Here is a 16,506-nt window from a genome sequence, read left to right as displayed (position 1 = left end):
GATTGGATTGAAAATGACTTTATAAAGGAAAATACAATCATACGTAAATACATTTCCAATCTTACCTGTGACAAGTTATGCCAGTGGATCTCGTTTGTGATGTAAAACAGTTAAATTCCATGCAGAACATGACTGTGACATCTTGTCCTGTCGCTCCACTTTTTGCCAGTTGCAAGATGGCGGTGGTGTTGACGTGAGATTGCATAGTTCAATGCGGCATCTATATATATATATGTCTATGAGTGTAACTGTAAAGTGCTGTGCATTTGACAATAAACTTCTTGAATCTTGAAACAAACTATGACGTCATCCTTCTGGGACGTTGTTTTTCCGGGGGAAAACACGCAGCTAACATACACCAGACACCACACTCTCACACACCTATGGCTCCACAAAACCACCACCGTGCCGAATGGTGGTGCACCTGGCAAGAGGCTTTCAAGCTAATTACTACGCCAGACGGACGAAGTTGTCGGACAGACAGTTGAGATGAAGCTGATTTCATCAATGGGCTAGATCCGGCCCATGACATGTAAGTATATTTATGAAATGTTTTTTTTTTTTATTATAGTTTTTTATTTTGAGTCAGAGAAAAGTAAGGAACATATTCAACTGAAAGGTCAGAGGTACTCCCTGGTGATTTAGGTGGCTGGAAAACTGAACCAGACTAGGTGTGCAGCCACCTCTAACACAGTATGTGAACACAGCTGTTTGGTATGTACTTTGGCTGAGCTGCTGTCAAAAAAATATGTGCCAATTCAAACAGAAATGCAGCAAAAAATATTGCTGCTGGGAAGTGGACTGAGCTAACAGGCTGAATGTTATCACTGTTGGCATCTCACTGTTCATGGGCATTCTGGTGTGCCAACAACATCTTTCACCTGGCTAATCCTCAAGAAGGTCATGTCCAGAGACCGGTTCCTCACCATCACCTGGAACCTTCATATGAGTGATGCTGTGGAAGACTTCTGGCATTCGTTCAGGGGGTTCCCTAGAGGAGAATGCATCTTCATTACTTCTTACACTTTTTTGACCAGGCGGCGGGGTGGAACATTTGTTGTTGGGATTGATTCCACTGGACTGAAGATCACTGGGGATTAAGCCATGGTTCGTCGCAACCTTTTCAACCTCTTTAAATCTTGATCCCTCTTGAACCTTACCATTTTCCTCATTATTACAGTCCATGGGAAATTCCTCATCAAGAAGACGACAGTCATCATCTGCAATGTGATAAAATAGATATAAAACTGGAACGTATAACCCACGGTTCCAAATTTCTGTATATAACTTATGCTACATGAAAGCCATAAAAAAAATTAGCTGCAAGCACTGAATGGGCCCTTGTACTATGGCATCTGTGTCTGTACCATATTGTATCATGTACCTTCATCACCAGCTAGGAGGTCCAACATTGATACCACTGGCATTTCAGGGTGTGACTCCCGCAGTGCCGCCAACTTTTTGACTACGACTGCTCTCTTGGCCTGCCTCATGATTGTTTCTCGTTCCTGTCACCATTAAATATCCTTATATCACACAAGTCAAATGTACAAACACTGGATTTACTACAGATCTTACACATGTTTTTGATAAATCAAAACTAACTTAATATACTTACATCTGCTGATAGTTTATGTGACTCCTGTAAGTGCTTATCGAGGCGGGTAAGCTTGTTCTTGCCACATATTTGGCAGTCCAGTTTCTCGGGGGTTCTGTGGTGGGAAAAACAAATTCATATTAAAGCTGCAAGCAGCGATGACGGGCCCTTGCACTCCTTGCAATCTGTGGGACTCGCAGCCGCTGCCCCCTATCGTCCCACATCCTCTCTCTCCTGGTATCGACACGAGCTGTGGTCTGCAGGGCAGAAGAGTACACCAAAACACACATATACAAAAGACAGTCCCCCATCCAGTAGGTGGCGCAGTGACTGTAGCTTATGAGCATATCAATGCGTGCAGTCAGATGTTCAGCATGACTGTAAAGTTTCATCCACATAGGATGAAGTAGAATCAGAATCAGAATCGTGTTTATTGCCATGTAAGTGAAGGGGATTCACATTACTAGGAATTTGCCTTAGTGATTGGTGCATACATACGAACATATAATAATTAACATGAAATCAGATAGAACTAAGATAAAATTAAGGTAAATAAACTAAAGGCTAAATTGACATGGCATAACAGACAATGAACAGAACATAAAATGAGTGGCGGTTGTACTGGCAAACATAGACCCTTATATGAACAAGTGGAAGTGGTACTAAAGTGACCTTGTGAAGTGACAGTGCAGAGCAGTGCATTAATTACAGTTCAACAGTCCAACAGCAGAGGGGAAGAAGCTGTTCTTGTGGCGTGAGGTTCTGGTCCGAATGGACCATAACCTCCTGCCTGAAGGGAGTGGCTCAAAGAGTCTGTGTCCAGGGTGGGAAGGGTCAGCTGTGATCCGACCTGCACGCCTCAGAGTCCCGGAGACATACAGGTCTTGGATAGATGGCAGGCTGTAGCCGATCACCTTCTCAGCAGAGCGCACAACACGCTGCAGTCTGTGCTTGTCCCTGGCAGTGGCCCCAGCGTACCACACTGTGATGGAGGAGGTGAGGATGGACTCAATGATGGCCACGTAGAACTGAACCATCATCCTGGCTGGCACCTTGAGTTTCCTCAGCTGCCGCAGGAAGAACATCCTCTGCTGGGCCTTTTTGATGAGGGAGCTGATGGTGAGCTCCCACTTGAGGTCCTGGGTGATGGTGGTATCCAGGAAGTGGAAAGAGTCCACTGTGGAGATGGGGTGTCTGTCAGGGTGAGGGGGGGGGGGTGATGGAGCTGGCACTTTTCAAAAGTCTAGAGTCATCTCCACTGTCTTCTGGGCATTCAGCTCCAGGTTGTTGTCAGCACACCAGGACACCAGACGGTCCACCTCCCTCCTGTAGGCAGACTCATCCCCGTCTGAGATGAGTCCAATGAGGGTGGTGTTGTCAGCAAACTTAATCAGCTTGACAGACTGGCAGCTGGAGGTGCAGCAGTTGGTGTACAGGGAGAAGAGCAGAGGGGAAAGTACACAGCCTTGGGGGGTACCGGTGCTGATGGTCCTTTGTGTTCGAGACATTCATCCCCAGCCTCACATGCTGTCTCCTGTCTGTCAGGAAGTCAGTGATCCACCGGCAGATGGAGTCTGGAACATGCAGCAGGGACAGCTTGTCTTGGAGGAGAGCTGGGCGGATTGTGTTGAAAGCAGAGCTGAAGTCCACAAACAGGATCCTAGCATAGGTTCCCAGGGAGTCCAGATGCTGCAGGATGTAGTGAAGGGCCAGGTTGACAGCATCGTCTACAGATCTGTTAGCTCTGTAGGCGAACTGCAGGGGGTCCAGGAGGGGGGCTGTGATGGTCTTGAGGTACCAGGCGCTCAAAGGACTTCATGACTAAAGACGTCAGTGCCACAGGTCTGTAGTCATTAAGACCAGTGATCCTTGGCTTCTTGGGAACTGGAACAATGGTGGAGGATTTGAAGCAGGCTGGCACATGGCATGACTCCAGAGAGGTGTTAAAGATGTCTGTGAACACTGGAGTCAGCTCGTCTGCACAGTGTCTTAGGGAGGAGGGGGACACACCATCAGGTCCAGGAGCCTTGCGGGGGTTCAGTCTCCTGAACAGCCTGTTAACATCCTCCTCCAGGATTGAGAGGGCAGCTGGGCGGCAAGGAGGACTCTGATGAGGTGTCTTTGATGTGGATGTCCATGTTGATGGGGTATGGAGAGGTGTCAGGGCTGGATGATAGTCCATCAAAGCGGCAGTAGAACTCATTCAGACTGTTGGCTAATTGCAGGGGGCTTTGGGCTTTTAGTTGGTGATCTGCCTCTGCGTGGAAAGGACTGAGGCAGATCACCAACTAAAAGCCCAAAGCCCCCCACTCAGTCGTTAGCAGAGAACTGCTGCTGGATTTTCTCAGAGGACAGTGATTTAGCACTTCTCACCTCCTTGCTAAACCTGTACTTGGCCTGTTTGTAGCAGTCTCTGTCCCCACTTCTGAAAGCAGCCTCCTTCTCTAGCCTTAGCTGTCTGAGTTTAGCTGTGAACCAGGGTTTGTCATTGTTATAACTCACTCTGGTGCGAGTTGGCACAATACTGTCCTCACAGTACTGAATATATGACGTCACAGTGTCTGTATACATCAAGACTATCAGTGGCAGCCCTGAACACCTCCCAGTCCTCCACAGCCTGGCTGGTCCACTTTTTAGATGTCCTCACCACAGGTTTGGAGAGCTTCAGCCTCTGTCTGTATGCAGGAATCAGATGGACCATCACGTGGTCAGATAGTCCAAGAGCAGCACGGGGCACTGCGCGATAAGCCTCGCTTACTGTGGTATAACAGTGATCCAGTGTGTTTTCCTCTCTGGTCGGGCATTTAATCAGCTGTTTGTATTTTGGGAGTTCTTTGCTCAGATTTCCTTTATTAAAGTCACCAAGGACAATAATTAAGGAGTCCGGATATGTTTGCTCCAAACACAGGATCTGATCCGCAAGTGCACGCTGAGCCTTGTGCACATCCGCACCGGGTGAGATGTAAACAGCGGCCAGAAGCCAACTCACGTGGAGAGTAAAATGGCTTACAATGAATGAATAAGTATTCCAGAGCAGGAGAGCAGTGCTGGGAGATCACAGTCACATCAGTACACCAACCACAGTTGATATAGAAACAGACACCTCCACCTTTGGTTTTACCAGAGAGTTCCCTGTGGCGATCCGCTCGGAGGAGTTGGAATCCCTCCAGCTGCAGCGCACAGTCCGGTATCTGTTCACAAAGCCAGGTCTCCATGAAGCACAAAGCACAAGACGAAGAAAAGTCCCTGTTCCTTCTCATCAACAGTGTCAGCTCGTCCATTTTGTTGCCAAGTGAGCGGACGTTAGAGAGAAAAATCTCAGGTAATGGTGTGCACGTCCCACGTCTGCGGAGGCGCACCAGCTCTCTTCCCTCTGCGCTGGCGTCTCACTTTAACTAACTTATGTGGGAGATAAAGCCACAAAAACATCTATTTCCTGTGTGTTGGCAAAGGGTCAAATTCGTGGCAGTGCTGCGTTTTTGATAACTTTTGGTCCCTAATGCTTTAAGAGTAACCAGACCAATTTTCAGCTGGATTGGACAAATTCCGTAGGAGGAGTTTGCAAAAGTGCAGGGAGTGAAAAATGCAAAACAGCGTGTTTTTTTCCAAATGGGGGCCGTTTTAGAGGATACCTCCAAGAGACTTTTTTTGTCATCTAGAGGTGATACATATGCGTACCGATTTTCATGGCTGTAGGTCAAACGGGGACTCAGATCTCATTCTAGGGGGCGCTGCTGAGCCATGTGGCCACGCCCGCATATGACGATAAGGGGATATGAATAGGTGCACAGGGGCTGATGTCATGATAGAGTAAGAGGGAGACAGGATCATTAAATCAAGAAACACCAGCTTTCTCTATGATGGCCAAGGGTCACCTTTGTGGCGATGCCCCGCCCACACGGTGTAACATCGATCTATTGATAACTTTTGCTCAGCCATGTCTTCAGAACCATGTGACTAAATCTGGTGGTAAATCAGAGGATGTCTGTCATTAAAGCCTGACTTGTTTGAAACAGGATGTGGAACAGTGGATTTGTTCACAATGGGTCTCTTATGATGCATGTGAAGTGCAAGTAAAGTGCAGAGCCTGAACTGCCTTAAGAGTAACAGTGGCTACCCTTTAAGATAAGGAAACCATGAGCAGCACACAGCTCATAAGAAAGAACCTTTCTGTTGTGCAAATGGAACAGACAACAGGTGGAAATGAGAGGCAATTATCAAGACAGCCCCTATAAAGGAGAGGTTCTGCAGGTGTGTCAGCAGTTCCTGCATGATGAAGGCATTGATGCTATGGACTGGCCTGACCATTCCCCAGACCTAGTGTCCCCTTTATTTTTTTGAGCAGTGTATTATAGTGGATGTATGTGATCAGGTATATCTATGCATAAACATGAATAACATGTTTTATTTAATCTTACCGAGCACTCCCATATTGCAAGAGAAGTCTGAACTCATCTTGATTAGGCACAGTGTGGGACACTTTAAGGTGTTGACTTAAGTTGGTGTATCTCCGAAAACACAATCCGCATATTCTCTTACCCTGCAGATAGTTAAAAATAATACACCCAATTGTTAATCAAAATGTAATCAAAAGGCACTGCATCCTCAGCAAATTATCACAAAGTATTCTCTAGTTCTACTTACCATCTTTCCAAACTGGTAATTCCAAACAGGGATACCTGTGGATTTAGAGGGATTTAAGGAAGAAAAGTGGTCAGAATGTTGATAAACAGCTGAGCATATTCAAACAATAAAACCTTTTTCCATTCTACTATGCTCTTTTACAACTTTTACCGTATTTTCTGGTCTATAGGTCGCACCAGCCAAAAAATTTGTAACGGAAAAGAAAGAAACATATACCGGTATAAGTCACATTTTTCGACAGAGTTTTTCAAGTTATAATTATAACAATAGAATAAAGAACAACAGGCTGAATATGTGTACAGTATGCTAACGTAACACAACAATGGCTATTCAGTGACAGATGTTCAATAAACAGCGACAATAGTGCTACTATTTACTAGTGTTCACAGAACATGTGCAGTGTGTACAGCCGTGAAATATATCCATGTATTGTAAATATCTAGAAAAATGTGACTGCGAATATCCCCATAAACAGTCCTGACACCCAGTGCATCTTCACCCTATGTCGGACTTAAAGAGAGAAACAGGAACCAAAATTTGCTTCCCCAGGAGCGACAAAGTACTTCCTCCTAACGTAATCTAACATAAAAAAATGCAGATATTTCATTTTAAATAGTCAAGTCATTTCAAGTCTTCTGTTTCAAGTCTACGTCAAAGTCCTGGCTTTCATCAGTAGTCATGCAAGTCTCAAGTCCTCAAATTTGCAACTTGACCCTGATTCGAGTCAAGTCAGGTGACATGGCAACTTTTCACTAAAAACATGTACTGCAAGAAAACGGTTTCTCACCTGTGTGAATTCTTTTATGTCTCTTAAGCTTCCACTGACATGAAAAGGATTTTCCACAAGGTTTACATTTTAGAGATTCTTTTGCTGGAGGAGAGTTGTGAGAGAGAACCACACCACAGCTTAGTTCTGCTTCAATATTGTCACTTTCATAAGCAGCAGTTACTATAGAGGGCTCAGTCTCCTCATTCAGTCCTTGCTGATCTCCCTCATCACTGCTGTACAGAACTTGCCGTTCCTCTTTAACCTGTGGGGGTTCTGGTTCCTCCCAGTCCAGGCTGCAGTTGCAGTTCCTCTCCTGATTACAGAGCTGCTGATCAGCTAGAATCAGCTCTTCCTCCTTACAATTGTGTTGTTGCGTGAGAGCTGGAGCATCAAAAGAAACAAGAAAACAGAGAATGTGAGGATCAGAAAACACATTGTAGTTCAAAACAATTGCAGCCTCCACAGCGCAAACAAGTCATGACTAGTGAACTCACACAGGTAAACACTGTGTATTTCCTTTAAGGCTTCAGTGAATTTTGCATGCAAAATAACTCCATCTTTTTTACAGTTTTCATCATTGAGCCTAACAAATGTAGCACAGAGCTCTAATTAGGATCCTACATGAGTCACAGGATTGCTTGTTTGTCTGTTTATCTCAGGTGTCAGGATAATGTTAAGCAGTAGACCCTGACAGTTGATCTCTTCTTTGAATTGGATGACAGTCGGTTCAATTTGGTCCAGACTGATTTTTTCCCCCGACTGCATGACTGAACTCATGTTGTTGAGTAGAGATCGACCGATATCGGTTTTTCTGTAACCGATGCCAATGTTTAGAGGTCAGGGTCAGCCGATGACCGATTGGCTGATTTTTAGTGCCGACATCAGGATGTTTTCCCCTTCGTTTACTGCTAAAATGTCATACTAATAATAAGTGGGTACAACACTTTTAAAATTAACACCATAATTTATTGATCATTGACTAGAACCATGTTTTAAATGTTAATTTTGTGCATTTATTTGTTATTAACAGATTGCTTACAAGTTACAAGCCAAATTGCCATACTCTAGTAGTTACAAAACAATATAAAACTGTTGTCATGTTGCACAGCTTAGTATCGAACACAGTGCTCAACCCCATTTGTGAAAAACTGAACCTCAATGATTCAACCAGGTTGTTTCCTTTTAAAAGCTTGAAGCAGGACAACTGGACTTGTTAGAGTTCCTTGAAGATGTTTAGCTTTAGTATACTAGCAACATAGTAAATAAATGGCCATAGGACGCCCCCCAGGACTGTTATTGATTCTTCCAAGACTTTTGGCTTGGGGTCCTTCACAGCTGTCTGTGGGTGTGCCTGACTTTAAATCGGCGCAGATTTTGGCCAATGCCAATATACGCTGCTCGAAAAAAAGGGAACACTCCCCCATTTACACATAACCGAGTATTCTAAAAAACGAATATTTCCTTCCCTCCGTTTTCCAAAACAACATTGTACACACATCATCATTTTCAAAAAAAAGTTTCCGTTTACATTAACCCGCATAAATACGCTCCCAAGAGCCGTCATGACTACGCCAAGCCAGTGGGTGGCAGTGTAGGCAGAAGGAGAAAGCCTTGCAAGCCAATCAGAAGCCTTATCGACGCAGTCTGGCTCTCTGTGTCAGAAGTTGTTCCAAAATTGCTGAACCGGGAGACCTAACATGTCTCTGCTCCTCTACACAGTAAGCGGAGCTGTATCAAATGCAAACACGTACAAAGTGCCGACACCAACAGAAATGCAAATGCTCCCCGGTTTGCTTCCATGACTAGACTACAGCCTACTGTGGCAGCCGTCCTACACAAAAAAGTGCCACAAAAACTCAGTTTTTCTCCATTTTTGTCAGTTCACATTCAAACTTCTGCCGGCGATTTTAGAAAGATTGGTTTTCAGAGGCGAAAACTCAGTTTATGTGTAAATAAAAGGCACAAACGAAAGTCTTCGTTTTTCAAATACCTGTGTATGTGTGATTTTGGGGAAGTCTGTGTTTAACACCAACTCACACAGTAGGAATAAAACGCATGCGATGTCAAGTCAAAGCTCATGATGTATGTGCTCACACTGTACGGTGCAATGGTCGGCTGAAACATCACTGCTCACGCTACACGCGAATTCAGGTGCTCAGGTGATCACATTGAACCAGAAATTAAACATGTCTAACCCGGAGCTGTTGCTGTTTCACAGGAAAAATCTAAGTCAGTCACAATCTGTGCTGCGTGTTGCTGCCTCAGCTCATCAAATATAGCCTCCATAAATTCTGTCCAATGCCATGTGGGCGCCGCCATGTTTGTTATCATCTGAAACAATTTCGTGTAGGCGCAGTGACGTCGACCGTGTTCGGCAAACGCATGCGCAGTGGGGGAAAAAACACAGCCTTCGGGCCGTATCTCTGCTTAAACTGTACGATACTCTCACGAGGGGCGACAAAAATATCAAACATGTCAGAAATTCAACCGATCAGCCAAATGCCGTTCGTGCAACGTTAATCGCCTCTCGTGACCTCCGGTACACTGCCCGATTAAAGACGCACGACAAAGCTGAAATTCGGCCGGACCCAAAAAAATCATACGACTCAAAATTCGGGCCAAAATCGGACCAAAAAACGCACAGTGTATGCCCGACTTTAGTAAGCAACACTGATTGTGAATCAATTTCAGCTGCTGTTGTGCAAATGGAACAGAAAACAGGTGGAAATGAGAGCCAATTATCAAGACAACCCCTATAAAGGAGAGGTTCTGCAGGTGCTGACCACAGACCATTTCTCTGCTCTCATCCTTTCTGCCTGACGTTTTGCTCACTTTTGTATTTTGTCAGTGCTCTCACCCCTAGAGGTATCATGAGGTGGTGTCTACAACCCACACCAGTTGCTCAGGCAGTCTAGCTCATGCAGGATGGCACATCAATGAGAGCTGTGGCAACAAGGTTTGCTGTGTCTGTCAGCACAGTGTCCAGAGCATGGAGGAGATACCTGGAGACAGGCTAGTACACCAGGAGACGTGGAGGGGGGCGTAGGAGGACAACAACCCAGCAGCAGGACCGCTACCTCCTCCTTTGTGCAAGGAGGAACAAGAGGAGCACTGCCAGAGCCCTGCAACATGACCTCCAGCAGGCCACTAACATGCATGTTTCTGTTCAAACTGTCAGAAACAGACTCCATGAGGGTGGTATGAGGGTCTGGCATCCACAAGTGGGGCTTGTGCTTACAGCCCAACACTGTGCAGGGGGATTGGCTTTTGCCAGAGAACACCAAGATTGGCAGATTCACCATTGGCGCCCTGTGCTCTTCATGGATGAGAGAAGGTTCACACTGAGACAAGTTCTGACAAAGATAAAAAGTTCTGACAAAGATAAAAAAAAACACTTTTAATGTTAAGTTCTGACTGATATAGAAAGGATTTTCTACAAGTTTGACATTTTAGAGACATTTTACCTTGAGTAGCTTTGTAAGAGAGAACCATGTCATAGTTTGGTTCTGGTCCATTATAAGTAGCAGTTACTAAAGAGGGATCAGTCTCCTCTTTCAGTACATGCTGCTCTCCTTCATGATTGGTGCAGACCTCCTGCTGTTCCACTTTAACCTGTGGAGGTTCTGGTTCCTCCTGGTCCAGAATAGAGTTCTTCTTCTGGTTACAGAGCTGCTGGTCAGCCAGAACATCCTCCACTTGACAACTGTGTTGTTGAGGGAGATCTGCAGGTCAGAGGGACAGAAGAAAACAGAGAGTTTATGTGATCTCCATGATAGTAGCTCCTTTGTCAAAACCTGAACCTCAATGATTCATCCAGGTCATTTCCTTTTAAAAGCTTGAAGCAGGACAACTGGACTTGTTAGACTTCCTTGTAGATATTTTGCTGCTCCTACAAGCTGCTTCAAGCCTTTGAACAGATCAGCACCTTCTCATACTAAAACGAATGATACACTTAACCCTCTTTGTTTGTACAATTGGTTTTACTTTTTGGTAATATTAGAGCCTTCATTTAGATATTTATTCAGAAGTTGTGACTGACTGTGGCTGTTTTTAAATCAAACTCCACATCTATAGTCCACAGCAGCTCTTAACCCTTCGGAGTGCTTAAGTGAAAAATGAACACACCTTTTACCGTCACATCATGTCCCTGTTAGGAAGCTACGGCTGAAAATGAAAAGAAAACAGAGGAATTGGTCCCAAAAACGAACTTCATGATTATGTTCGGTGCTGTTTCTGCTGGCAGCAGCATCTTCTAAGTGGTGGAAAGTAACTAAGTATTTATACTTTGTTACTGTACTTAAGTAAAAATAATAGTGCATACTTTATACTTTTACTCCATTACATTTTACAGCTATTATCTGTACTTTCCACTCCACTACAAATTTTAAAATGTCTATAGTTACAAGCACATTTATGAATATAGTTGTGTTCATACAGCTGTGCTGGAGTGTACTGCTGGACTGATGTAAGGTCAGACTCTGAATGAAGGTGGTGTCATGCTGCAAGCTGTGTTTCTATAATGCCTCACTGCACTGGCTCAGTTATAACTAGTTAGCTGCTTTCTGTCAAGTCCATCCATTAATCATAACATTAATCTACAGCAGGAATACTTACACAGTAAAAATGCTGAATGCCTGTGTTTTATTAGCAGCCTCTCTGTTCACTTGATGCCCACAGCCTGCCTCATGACACACAAGACTTGTCCATAGCTGGTTCTGGGTACATTTAAAAGATTTCTGTACTGAAAATGTAAATTAACTACACATTGTCAATTTTAATTTTAAAGGTAGGGTAGGAGATTTAATTCTGATGCACTTTTTGTTAAATTAGTGTAACTTCTCTTTACAATCCGATTTACAATCAATTAGTTCGGCAGTTTCGCATTAAAATAAAGAATATGAATCATGTGTGGAAGCTATAAAACGCTAAAAACATCAGCCAATCCCTTCCGGGTGGTGGTATTGGCTGGTTGTCATTCTCTTCTTGCTCTGCGCACCAGAGAGGTACATGCATGATGGCCAAAGTCACAGACCGCAGCTCATCTTCAGGTAATGTGATTGGGAGGCGTGGCTTCAGGGTGGGCTCCGAGAGAAGGGGGCGTGTGTTTATTTTTGAAATCTGGCTGACTCACTGAGTTTTCAAAATCACCTACCCTACCTTTCAGATGATTTCTTTGATTATTTTAACCTGTTCTGATCCTTTGCAATGGAAATAAATAATATATATTCGGTGTGTGAGTACTTTTACTTTTAATACTTTAAGTACATTTAAAAGAAAGTACTTAAGACTTTTACTTAAGTAGGATTGTTGACGTTGCACTTCCACTTTTACTTAAGTACATATTATGCTTGGTAATTGTACTTTTTTTGTACTTTTACTTAAGTACCAAGATTCAGTACTTCCTCCACCACTGCTTCTAAGCCTCTGTGTGTGCATGTGTGTGTGTTCGCATGCAGCATGAGCTGCTGTGGGAGGACCGTGTGTATATGTATGTATTATCATGCTACAAGCACGTATGCGCCCACCTCTCTGAACATTATCAGGTCATTATATTCAGGTTTGCTGCCGTTTCTGCCGTCAGCAGCTATTCTAAAGTTGGCTCCATACTCCACGAGAACAGAGAACTCCCTGCCCCCTGCCGATGTCACGCCCACAAAATTACGTAATTTTTCTCTCGGACAACCCGTTGTGCAGCTCTCATGGACACATGGCCTGGGAACTTTTTCTCTCAAGGCTGTGCGTCAACCATGCTGTGATTGGTCGGAATTTATTGTGGGCATGATGAATGTGGAGAAGCGCAATAGCTTCTTCAGGTGCAGAACACACAGAAGTCCATCGTCATTGATGGACAGTTTAGATGAGCAGCTGGCAAACAGCTCCTGGAAGGAGAAACACGGCGCACAGAGTGTCTGTCCAAAAGGTGGCGATAAAAATGAATCCCAGTATTGATCACAGTGTTACAGCGGCTCGACTCGCACATTAAACACCAGGAGACGGGATTTATTATTGCAGACAGCCATCCACACCTTCACAGAGTTAAACTCACACAGACCAGAGGTCTGCTACAGTCAGCTACACTGATCTTCTATCTATTGTCATGCTGTGCACCCTCTTCCCTGAACATTATCAGCTCGTTAGGCCAGGTAACCACGACTGTGCTCAGAATTTGCAATACAATTGCATTTTCAACCTTTTGTGTGTGACGTGTGCTGCGTAGGAGCAGGAATTTTACCGTATTAAGAGCCTTGTGCAGTGTTTATGTTAGAAGTTACGCATGGTAATAAAAACACTTGTCCGGTAAACTGAAAACCTGCCAATCACATTTTCCACTGCCAAGTTTTTCTAATGGAAACAACATAAACTTTATCAAACATCACCAAAAGTAAAATACATTATACTACTGAAGTAAAACTGAAGATTCAACCACACAAGGCATCAAATAAAATATGTTTAATATTTGATCCTTATTTTTTATGTAAGTGGATTGCTTTTTTTTATTAATAGTATTAAAAATAATACCGTTTCTACCTGTGTGCCCTGCTGGTATACCTTAATACCGCCCAACCCTAGTGTGTACAGCAGATGCAGAGGCAACAGCTAATGACATTATACCAAAACAATGATAACGCAGGCACACAGTGACAGCAGTAGGTCCATTTTTCCTTAGATATGATTCCCATTAAAGTTTGACCATGTGTTCTAAATCACATTGAACTTTAAGAGTTACTTAAATCTCCATACTGTATTTATTGTTTAACCTTAGGAGGCACACTTCAGTCGGTTAAACGATTGTTGATTTAATACAGAATTACATTAGTCTTTTTTTAACCTATTTGAAATAAAACTTTATTTTGTTCTGTAATTGTTATTTTCACGTTTATTGAAAACTAATACTGAGTGCACGTTATAAGAGTCGTTTGCCTTTAAAACTACAGATAGTTTTTAACAAGTGAGGCTACCTTAAGTCATTTACACAGAAACATGCAAATTAGTGCCAATGTAAAAGCAAATCGTGATAAAATAGTGATCGTGATTTTACAATTAAAGAATCGTGATATAAAATATTGCCATATCGCCCACCCCTAGTTTTAAATTAGTTAGCAGCACAAACATGTTAATCTCTCCAGTTTCAGACTGCGTGTGTTAGCACCTAAATATACATGTTGTGCTGCTGACCTCAACAGTAATCTGTTGATATTATTTGTCTGTTTAATGCTAACCAGGGATGTACTAATTGCCATTTTGGGCAGATTCCAATTTCCAGTTTTTCACTGGGTTTGACCTGCTGATACAGATTTATTTTTTTCAAAATCAACATGAAGGAAATTCATACACATCGTAAAAGAGGAGTGGTATGGAACAACATATTCCCTACCTACCAGTGTTTCCCCTGCTATTATATTGGGGGGGGGGGTATTTTCTAGCAGGAGATCATAGCAGATGTCATTTAAAATTACCTTTCTTATAGAACAGATCATTTCCTTGTTCTTTTAAATTAATTAAACGAAATAGCCTTATGTTATTTATCTTATTTGACCGGCAGCATGTCATTTCTGTCTGAGCACAGCGGCACGATGCGCGTACACACACTGCAGACACGTGCGTGCACACACAGGTGAGCACACTCCCACCCAGCCGATAGAGAGCACGTGTTGTTTTGAACATGTTGCTCACATTGGATAGACTGAACTCCATTGACTACACTACGCTAAGCTAAGCTAAGGGTTATGACGCCAGAATGCACATGTGCTGATGCACCCCTGAAGAAATATCTGAAATCATTTGTAGCTAAACTCATGAACTCAGTGTCCTCCTGTTAGAAACACTATATGTTGAATGTGCATTTAAAAACAGAGCCGTTGTTGTTCCGTGACATTGTCATGTTTACATACCTATTCTGTGTAGCTTTATCTCAGGCTTCAGGATGATATCCAGCAGTTTGCGCTGACGGTCCAGCTCTTCCTCGTACTGGACGATAGTTTGTTCAAACACTCCCAATATTTCAGCAGCAGCAGCAGTTAGCCGCTCGCTGATAAAACCTCTCAGAAACTCAACAGCAGCCATTCAGATGATAAAACACTCACAGTAGTTACACTTCTGTTCAACTTCTGCAGTCGCTGTGCTCGTCTTTGTTTTCCCTCGTCCGCCTCCGTCTTCTTCTTCAATTTAGCCAACTTGCAAGGCGCATTACCGCCACCTACCGGACTGGAGTATTCAATTCAATTCAATTCAGTTTTATTTATATAGCGCATATTACAATCAGACATTGTCTCAAAGCGCTTCACAGGAACCCCCCTAAGAGCACTGTGGCAAGGAAAAACTCCCTTTAAGAGGAAGAAACCTTGAGCAGGACCCGTCAACTTAAGGGGGAACCAGTCCTGCTGCTAGTCAGAGAGGATGAGGGAGAGAGAGAGAGAGAGAGAGAGAGAGAGAGAGAGGATGAAGGAGAGAGAGAGAGAGAGAGAGAGAGAGAGGAGCAAGCATGATACAAACATGATAAAGTACAGAGCAAACATGACAGCAAGATGAAACAGTGATTATATTGTAATAGATATCTATATATATCGTCAGTCCATAAGTAGGAATAGTAATTTGGTAGCAAGGATGAGCAGCAGGGGCTAGTGAAGTCGATGAGCACAGGAGAGATCAGGGACCAGACTGCAGGTCAGCATGCAGGTCTTGAGACCTGCAAAGAGAGAGAGCGAGAGCGAGGCACAGAACTACAAGGAAGACAGTAAACACAGATTATGAGACGATATTACCCAGTATGATCCAGACTAAGGAGAGTGGAGGAGAGGTCAGAGGGTGCTCAGAGGATCGTGTTTGTGCGTGACAACGTAGAGCAGGAGAGACTTCACGGGCCGGACTGCAGGTCATCATCCAGGTCTTGAGACCAGTGTGAGCCAGACTAAGGAGAGAAAAGGAGAGGTTAGAGGGTGAGAGGGAAACTGCTCAGTGGATCATGTTTGTGCCCCCCGACAACGTAGGCCTAGAGCAGCATAGCTGTGCTACACACTAGGTCTAAGGCTAACTGTACGCCTTACTAAACAGAAAAGTTTTAAGTCTAGTCTTAAAGGTGGAGGCAGTGTCTGCTTCTCAGACCCAGATTGGTAACTGGTTCCATAATAGCGGTGCCTGATAGCTGAAAGCTCGTCCTCCCATTCTGCTTCTATGAATCCTAGGAACTACTAGTAAACCTGCACTCAGAGATCTGAGTGTCCTATTAGGAACATATGGTACAATCAGGTCCTGCAGATACAATGGAGCAAGTCCATGAAGAGCCTTGTAGGTTAGAAGAAGGATCTTGAAGTGTATTCTTGAGTCCACTGGGAGCCAGTGAAGAGACGCTAGAACAGGAGAGATATGATCCCTTTGGCTGCTTCCTGTCAGAACTCTAGCTGCTGCGTTCTGGATCAGCTGCAGACTGTTGATGGAGTAATGTGGACATCCTGACAATAAAGAGTTGCAGTAGTCCAGTCTTGAAGTGACAAAAGCA

The 16,506-nt window shown here is 43.8% G+C and overlaps 1 protein-coding gene across 1 annotated transcript; it reads right to left on the bottom strand.

The window, feature by feature from the left end:
• Positions 1–588: 588 nt before the first annotated feature.
• Positions 589–14,914, bottom strand: LOC114453297 (zinc finger protein 780A-like). The gene is made up of 9 exons (XM_028433111.1): positions 14,903–14,914; positions 10,475–10,732; positions 7,029–7,391; positions 6,242–6,276; positions 6,016–6,137; positions 1,619–1,712; positions 1,385–1,508; positions 1,161–1,220; positions 589–991 (listed from the first exon to the last, which is right to left on the bottom strand). The coding sequence occupies exons 2-9, from the start codon at positions 10,500–10,502 to the stop codon at positions 942–944; spliced, it is 876 nt and encodes a 291-aa protein (XP_028288912.1). The 5' UTR covers positions 10,503–10,732; positions 14,903–14,914; the 3' UTR covers positions 589–941.
• Positions 14,915–16,506: the final 1,592 nt, after the last annotated feature.

This window comes from Parambassis ranga, chromosome 20 (genome assembly GCF_900634625.1).
Source record: "Parambassis ranga chromosome 20, fParRan2.1, whole genome shotgun sequence".
Classification (NCBI taxonomy): Eukaryota; Metazoa; Chordata; class Actinopteri; family Ambassidae; genus Parambassis; species Parambassis ranga.
Note: the sequence above shows the minus strand (reverse complement) of the source record. Positions and strands in the feature narration are given on the sequence as shown.